General features: G+C 37.0%; 2 protein-coding genes across 2 annotated transcripts; one reads left to right on the plus strand and one right to left on the minus strand.

Moving 5' to 3' along the window:
* The first annotated feature begins 976 nt into the window (after positions 1-976).
* On the plus strand, positions 977-1,876 carry LOC122349313 (cocaine- and amphetamine-regulated transcript protein). Its single transcript, XM_043245305.1, has 3 exons — positions 977-1,242; positions 1,365-1,448; positions 1,586-1,876. Exons 1-3 carry the CDS (start codon positions 1,081-1,083, stop codon positions 1,691-1,693), a joined length of 354 nt encoding a protein of 117 aa, XP_043101240.1. The 5' UTR covers positions 977-1,080; the 3' UTR covers positions 1,694-1,876.
* Positions 1,877-3,901: 2,025 nt separating this feature from the next.
* Positions 3,902-8,644, minus strand: LOC122348464 (CDKN2A interacting protein). Its single transcript, XM_043243919.1, is given in 5 exon segments — positions 3,902-5,282; positions 5,284-5,396; positions 5,612-5,733; positions 7,767-8,013; positions 8,506-8,644. Coding segments are annotated over 4 exon segments (939 nt in total). The 5' UTR covers positions 8,012-8,013; positions 8,506-8,644; the 3' UTR covers positions 3,902-4,823.
* Between the last annotated feature and the right edge of the window lie 9 nt (positions 8,645-8,653).

Here is an 8,653-nt window from a genome sequence, read left to right on the forward strand (position 1 = left end):
GGTAAAGGCTGTGCTTGCTATACAAAAAACTGACAAACCTGAGATGAATGCGAGCAAGGACAGCTGGTATAGAGGGACACTTAAGCTTCACCATCTTTATCACAAATGTGTACATTCTTCCATTACTAAAAATAAGTATTACGGTCATGCTAAACTTAAAAGCCCTTAGCTCAGCTCTTTTTCTTAAGCGAATACAAATAAAGTGGGTCTCTATTAAATAATCTTTCATGAAATAAAGTAAAAAAATACATTAATGCCATCCATAGGAGAAAGAGTGGGGTAAACTTTCTAATACTAATACTTTACTAAACTCATTGACCTTATTGCCAAAATACTTTACTAAAGCTGTTGTGCAACAAGCAAACCAAATAATGTAAAGATTTAGATTTTAACTGAAGATTATAAAAATATGTTCTCTTTTACTGTTTTATTGTTTAAAAATGCCAAGTTCAAAGCAGATTATAAACCTTTTCTCCCAGTCTGTCGGCTTTTTTTAATCAGCATTGGGCACCTTTAACGGTTTAACATTTATATGCGCTTCTTTCATTATATTTTCATTTATAAAATAGTACAGAAACTGTAACCTTCTAAGGCATGTTGAGGTTAAAGTTAGAACAACTTCTTTCCTCTGAATGACCAGCGGAAAAGCATTTAGACAATACTTTCAAAAACAGACCTCATGTGAAGAGGTCCTAATGTATCTCTTATTTCCAAAGAGGATCTGAAATCTGTGTCATACTGCTATTTTCTACTATGTCAACAACTTGAATACAACCATCCTGCTAAAACAACCAAAAATCGATCGTATGTAATACTTTGTAAACATTTCCAGCATAAAACTAGTCCTCCTCCCCAAAGACGTCTTTCCGTCTTGTTTTGGAAATAAACTTGCCAGCTTTACGCAATGAGTCATCGCCGGCGTCCTTATTACGCATGGACTAAAATCAATGTGTAAGGTGGAGCAAAAAAGGACCGAAGTGAGTGGTGTGTCCGCGGAGCAGATATAAGGTGATTGGACCGCGGGAAGCGAGTGTTCACTTGAATCTCAGTGCGGAGGACGCGTTAGTCTCGGCTGTGACCATGGAGAGCTCCAAACTCTGGACCACAGCGATGGCGTGCGCTGTGCTGGTCTCCTGCATCCAGGGGGCTGAAATGGACTTTGACAACGAATCCGACTTAGAAACGAGAGCTTTGAGAGAGTTTTATCCAAAGGACCCGAATCTGACCAACGAAAAGCAGCTGGTAAGTATTGCGCAATTCTCGGCGCCTAAAAAAAAAAAAAAAAAAAAAGCCAAAGATGCCCCTTGTTTAAAAATATTTGCAATGATACATACTTGCATCAAACGACCTGAACATGTCCGCAGCTCGGGGCTTTGCACGACGTTCTGGAGAAACTGCAGAGCAAACGCATCTCACTTTGGGAAAAGAAGTTTGGGCGCGTTCCTACAGTGAGTAGTAGTTTTATGGGATTTTTGTGTTTAAATACCGATGCCTTGATTGAAATCACACGCTTAATATTTACATTTACTGTGAACAAAACGCTGACAGCGATTTCTCTAACGTTTACGCTTTGATTTCCCATCAGTGCGACGTCGGGGAGCAATGCGCCATCAGGAAAGGATCGAGAATCGGCAAAATGTGCGACTGTCCACGTGGAGCGTTTTGCAATTACTTTTTGCTGAAGTGTTTGTAAAGGTGAAAATGAATCGGAAACGTACACACGACATTACAGATATTTATACATGTGATTTCTATTTTTATGATTATGAAGCGCTATGAGAAGACGAGATGAATCTGAAAGATTGTTGAATTATTTGCTGCTCTTGATGTGTAATTAAACCTGAATAAACTGTGTGGACTTTTGTTTTCTAAGGCAGTCTGTGTGTTTCCTATAATTAGTATAATACATGTTTTGTGGTGGCATATAAACAAAACATTCTGCACTAAAAAAAAAAAGTTGGATAAAAAAAGCTTGCGTTTAAATTATATCAAACTGGCAACCTGCAGTAAAAAACAACAACAACATAATAATAATAATTTGGACTTTTTCAACCACTTTGAAGTACAGATGAAGAAAATTAAGTGAACATTCAAAAAGAAACAAATTACTAAACATATTTTAAGATTGTAATAAGTAATTGTAACATTTAATCACTGATTAAAATGATAAAAATGCTGTTTTTGCTGGTCATTTAGATTACAAGACATCTAAAAAAACTATGTTGTAAATTTAATCTATTCTTTCTGGTGCCTGGGATGATATGTGAGGCAATTTAAGAGAATTAAAGGAAATCAAGGTGATGTGTTTAATAAAAAAACACATCCTGGAACTCCATAATTAAAAGAACGCAATGATGACTTTCCTTGTAATTTTCTTCAGTTTGTCTCACGCTTCTCATTCAATCCGCACGCATGATTTCAAGGGCACAGTCATAACAAGGGTTCAAAATATGTGACATTTCTGTGTTACAAAGAGCCTGACTCATAGGAGAGGAGGAGGAAGAGTGCACGGTCAGTACAGGCTGCCCCGTGATTAGCTCCGTCCAGACCGCAGCCGAGCAGAAGAGCACACCCAAATTCCCTCAAACGCCAGTCAAAGCGGGCTCTTAAATGGGCGCTTTCACTCCTCGTTAGTTTCATTTACAATTATTACCATTGCCCAGATTGCCAGCAGAAGAGAACGATGGGAGATCTGCGTCTTGCTGGCACCGAGAAACAGGTCAAACTCGTCTCTGCATAAAAATAGCAGTCGATGGCTCCGATTTTATATAACTCCATTCACACCGCCGTGCACCTTCCAGCCATTTAATATCCAGATATCATAATGATTTTGCATCAGTCAGGGTTACTTCGTTTGATTGTGCAATTGCATTTGGGTTGCTGGAGAGCGAAGCAAATTGATTGCGTGGTGCGAATGTGAGCAAAGCTGCGCGTGACGTGTAATAACTCTGTCATTTGCTTTAGGTGATAATCACATCTGTTCTTTTAGGAGACGTTTAAAAAATGACAGCTGCGGTTACGTAAACACTTTTACACTCAAATGATTACGCCTGATGGGGAGTACATCCAAATGATCGCTACACAACGCACATTTAGTCTGAATCTAATAATATCCCTTCAGTGTTTACAAAAATAGCACTTTATGCCCTGTAATGAGAAACGAGTGAACAAAAGCAACGGACAATTATATGTATCATAACTAGAGGCAGAGTCAAAAGAAAAAAAGCTGTTAACACTTTAGTTTGTTTTAATTCTCACTATTAGTTGTTTATTAGCGTTTATATTAGCAGATATTAATGGCTTATATAATTCTATATTCCTTAACCCATATATAAATTTGACATCTACCTTACTATCAATAGGAGTTAGACGTTTATTGAGGAAAAATATGTATTTAATAATAATAAATAGTTAGAAATGGTCCACAAAGTAAAGTTTTAACCAAATAAATATTTTCGGTTATGACCAAATGCATTCATCAGATATAATGTCTTTTCATCAAATTCCATTTTAAGTTTTGAAAAATGTTACAGCAATATTATACTGTTGTCCAATCAACAACTGACTTCACTCTTAATGTCAGGACAGATTTAAAAACCGGTTTAAATACATAACCCTTGTGAAATATTTACATTTTCATTTGTATTTAAACATTCACAAAACTAGAAGAATTCATCTAATATGTGACCCAATGAGAATGTATGGGATATATCATGCAACATTTTAATAAAATACATTTATTTCTTTTTTTGTCATGAACCGAACCAAGTCTTGGAAGAGTTTTTCATTTCAAAGCCGCCGGAGGTCAACTGTAAATCTCCAACGTCTGATTATAGCCCTTATAATCACGGTTATGAACATACAGCCATATAGCGTCTGATTATGAACCATCAACATCAAGTTGGAGTTTTCTAGAGATGTTTTATTTTTAAAATGTCACTACCAAACAAAACAAAGACTTACGGATAGATGAACGTGTCACGTCTTATGAAATCAGAAAATAACCCCAGTCGAACCAAGTACAGCTAGCAGTTTATAAACCATAGGCTGAGAGACATTTAACTGAACGCTTACACTTCATTGATACACTCTGCTTGAACATTTAACACTGCTCCGACACGGACGCCAGGTTTACTCGACATTCAAAGAATCTGCTTAAAGGTCCACGACAACATCAACAACATCAAACCTCCTCACAGTGTAGGACCAAGAAAGTGGTTATGACACGTGTTAATAAATAAAAGCTCTCCGATACATGTGAAGCAAGGGAAATGTATTTTAAAAACGAGAGTATCGGGAAATTAATATATCAAGCTTACGGCGAGATCCCATTTCTTTAATTATTATTACTAACTGGGTCTAACCATTACAGTTGTGTTATCATTCATGTATTAATCCAAGATTTATTTTGTGATCATAATTTTTTTTTTTTTAATATCGGACAAACTACTACTGTCATCTGCATGCTGTATATTCTCAATGTATTGATTTAGAAATAAATAAAACAAAAGGTATTGACATTTTATCCATTAAAATAGCAGCGTTTGAAACCACAAACATTGGATGTTCAGCAACCGTGAAGATCTAAATCGTCTAAACCTCAAAACCACAAACGAGACTCTAAAGCAACAACATAAGCATTTTACAAGGCACAAAACTATTCTTTTTTTTTCTTAACCACTTCTACAGGCAGCTATAAACCTACCGCCATTCTGAACGAGACCAACTGAAATCTGAACAAATTAAACTCTTTGGAACCGCAATGAAAAACATCTCCATGGTCTGAACCTACAGACTTTACATCATGGTGACTGTACGGGGCTCTACTGGTCTTCTTGAAAGGGGTAGCTGAGAGCCGGAGGGAAGGCCTGGCTCCTGGACTGTTCATCCAGCAGAACCAGATCGTCAACGTCTCGTCCTCTGAATCTGCGGCGGCAAACTTTCACTGTCACTTTTTGCCCTTGAAACACTTTGAGCGCTTCTTTGGAGGCCATCGCCCTGGCGGCCACCTCGTCGCGGCCGTAACCCGTACCCAAGTAGACGGCGCAGCAGCGCAGTTCACAAACCTGTCCTTCTTTCTGGGTGCGCCCCGTAGGCAGGTCGGGAATGTCTTTGAGCGGGACGAACACACAGGTAAGACTGGCCTTGCACGACTCCACGCAGGAGCGCAACACGTCAAAGTGTTCCAGGTTGGGACCGAAGCCGCCGGCGGACACGAGCTTCCAAGCAACCGCCTTATAGAGTCGATTAAAAAAGGGCTGGTGTTCTGCAGGGGCCCCCGGTATGCGGGCCCGATTTCACAGCGCTGGCAGAAGGACGCCCAACACTCTTTGCATGAGCTTTAGCTTCTGTATCGCCGGGTTTAGCTTTCTTACTCTGGTAATCAGCTTCCACTGCTACGAAACACACAGATCAGTGGTTGAATTATTCTGTCACTACAATATAATCCTACTGGGGTACAATCGCATTTAGAAATATACTCGCTTGGAAAATGTTATTTTAAATTGTAATAATATTTCAATGTACTGTATTTTAAAAGCATTAAAAAGCTTACCAAACCCAAATATTTGAACATTCCTTTAAAGACACACTATAAAGATAGCCTGTTTACCTGAAACGGCAGGTCTTTTCGTCTTTCCCATGATTTCATCTCTAGTTTTTCGCACAGGGGCCTCAGTCACAGTGATTCCTTCAGCCATCTCATTTACCTTGTCCATTACGGACTGTGGATACCTGCATTAGGGTCAGTGACAAATCAGAGAGTTCTCAGGAAAAAAGTAAAACAATCTTCTTCTTTCCTTTTTATTTAGTCTGAAACGTGCCAAGTTATTAGTACACAAAGTGCGGCGTTACTAATATACTTATTATACTAATTACAAATAAATCAAACCGCTTTTCCCCAAAAATAATAATAGATTTTATCAAAGCGTTCACTTTTCAAGAATTTTATCTGTTCGATGAAAAAACACACACGCTGATTTGTAACACCACTGATTCTTGAGACATGGGACAAAACACATCCAGAAATTGTGTTAAAAAAAAAAAAAAAAAAAAAAAAATTCAATTGTAAATGTTATGGGGGATTAATAATAGAATGTATTTCACAATTATTGTCAATATAATTTTATCGTTATTAAATAAAATCTGTTATGCTTATTGTCTTCTCACTACATCAAAAAGACAAGGGAAGGGTTCAATCGTTCATATAAAATAAAATGCATAAACAATTTTGATGAAAAAGAGCTTTTTTTTTTTTTTTAAAGTAACACTTAGCAATTTAGTAAGCTCATATCAAAGCAAGTTTGTTTTTCAATTACATTTGTGTTTCATAAGGGTTCAAAGATGTGTTTTTGTCAGACATTTATAAAATGTAATTCGATCGGGCTATATCAGGGGCAGCTGTGAATCTAAAGGACCTCTTCGCCACGTTCACCAGAGTACATCAGTGTCAGACAGGTTCTGGCCAGTTTTATACTTTCAGAATATTTGTAATCCTAATGTTAATATTTCCTGGGTCACAACCATGATTTATCCACATCCTCTTCCCATTTCTGAAGAAATCATTTGAAATGTTAAGGCTGAGGGAAAACAGCACCGGTAAAAACATATCTATACATAATTCAGCTTGATTGTATTTTGACTATATGTGTTTAAATGTAAATATTAAGATCCTGGTGGAAGTTAACAGCCCTTTTATTTATTCATATAAAAGTTACTTTTTTACCATAGCAGATGCACACTGTTCTGAGATAAGAGAAAATAGATCATTTGTGTTCCTATGATAGATCAAAATATTTAAATGTGTATCTTGAATATAAGCTTTATAAACAATAACATACTCACTGTTTGTGGTATTTGTTTTAATACAGCCACCGATTGATTCAGTATATTTGATAGTTAAAATTATTACAAATTCAGGTTTTTGCCACCACCGTCAGATGTGTGTCAATTCCGTCAGATTAATATTTTGATAGTATCTCGTCATGAGATTTTATATTTGTTTAGGAATTGTTGGTCACGACGTTATCTGTCTGCGAATGTAATTCGAAATGTTAAAAACATCTCGACTGCTTGACTGCAAAGTAAGCGATGGCAATGCAAAAAGCACATTTTAATAAAAAAGTGAAAAGTTAGCAAATTTGTAGAAAAGCACAGCTCACTAGCTTAGTACATACAGGATACATAAATGTAAATTTCATTCATCTGTACAAGGTTTTACTTTTTAATATTCCATCCTGTTTTGTCCCAGGTCTCAAGAATAAGTCGTACTACAATATTAACTTTAATACTAGACATTAAAAATAAAAGTGCATTCAAGTAATTTTATGTAAGCACTGCCCACTTCCTTTCAAAAGTGTGGGGTCAGAAAATTTTTAAATAATTTTTACAGGTCCAAGGCTATATCAATTTGGTCATAGAAATATTATAACATTTAAAATAGCTACTTCTAAAATACTAAGGTAATTACTTTTTACCTTTAATGTTGAAAACAACAACAAAAGAAACAGATGTTTTTAATCAATTCAAACATTTAAAAAAAATCTAAATAAAAATCTACACATTAAATTTTGTAACATTAAAAAACATTTAATGTGTATTTTTCTGAATAAATCTATTGATTTCTCTAAATAAAAATAATAATCAAATGAAATAAAATTACTGACCCATGACTTTCAGAATAAATTGATTCATAGATGCGCTAATAACTGAAATTAGAAATGCATTTTGTGCTTATGGGGAAAAAAAAAATCAAAAAAGACAATTACCGACAGCCCAAAAACACGTGGTTGGCCCAAACCATAGACAGAGACAGAAGTCTGTCCAAACTAGAACTTGGGGTCCCGGGCTGGATGGTAGGAAAGTCCTCCATATTGCGCAGGACAAACTCTTTTCTGGCATGCCACTGTTTGTTTGTCTCACAGTGTCCTCTTAAAGATTCCACCCAGTTCTCCAAGTGTGGATTCTGGTCGAGGAACTCAGAGACGATATCTCCTCCTCTCTCCGCCGCCATCACTACAAACATACGAAACAATCAGAAGTTAGTTGGAGAAGTCCATAAAAAAAAACCAAGTGTCCCACACAGCAGGGCCAGGGCCCGAGGCATGTTTCCCAGAGACAGACAGACAAACAAACAGTTCAACGGCAGCAGGCAAGATATTAATGCTGCAGACTGAAAGGTTCACACACAAACATAAGTGTGCGTTTTTATTTTTCATTAGAGCTCTCAGTGCTGAGTTAACCGCAGTTACAGGCTTTTTTCATTCGAGTTCGGACAGCTTGTTATTAATAGTTAACACGTTATAAATACACATAATTACCGTTATACATTACATCGTTTTACATTGTGAGTGAAAACCAGCACTTTGCTTAGCCTGCAGGGATTTACATGACTCTCATTTCAACTTCGTTTAGCCCAATCAGACGCTATAAGTACAATCAAAATATGTACGAACGAAACAGCAAAACTCCACAACGGGTCGTTAAGAGAAGAAAAGCACCGTTTACCTCTAAATATAATACCTGTGGACGAATCCTCATCAGCCGTATGTGGTCAAAATATTGTATTAAATGTGAATGTAGTGGAGCAGGCTGAGCACTTCCCCTGTCGCGCTCGGGAACTGCGTCATCAACATGCGACCGGGGTTTTGGCGGT

The sequence above is a fragment of the Puntigrus tetrazona genome, chromosome 7 (assembly GCF_018831695.1).
Source record: "Puntigrus tetrazona isolate hp1 chromosome 7, ASM1883169v1, whole genome shotgun sequence".
Taxonomy (NCBI): Eukaryota; Metazoa; Chordata; class Actinopteri; order Cypriniformes; family Cyprinidae; genus Puntigrus; species Puntigrus tetrazona.

Bases quoted from the DNA above. Each gene is read 5' to 3' on its own strand.
- LOC122349313 (XM_043245305.1), top strand. From the start codon at position 1,081: ATGGAGAGCTCCAAACTCTGGACCACAGCGATGGCGTGCGCTGTGCTG. The intron at 1,243-1,364 runs GTAAGTATTGCG...ACATGTCCGCAG, and splicing joins TGACCAACGAAAAGCAGCTG to CTCGGGGCTTTGCACGACGT. The intron at 1,449-1,585 runs GTGAGTAGTAGT...ATTTCCCATCAG, and splicing joins AGTTTGGGCGCGTTCCTACA to TGCGACGTCGGGGAGCAATG.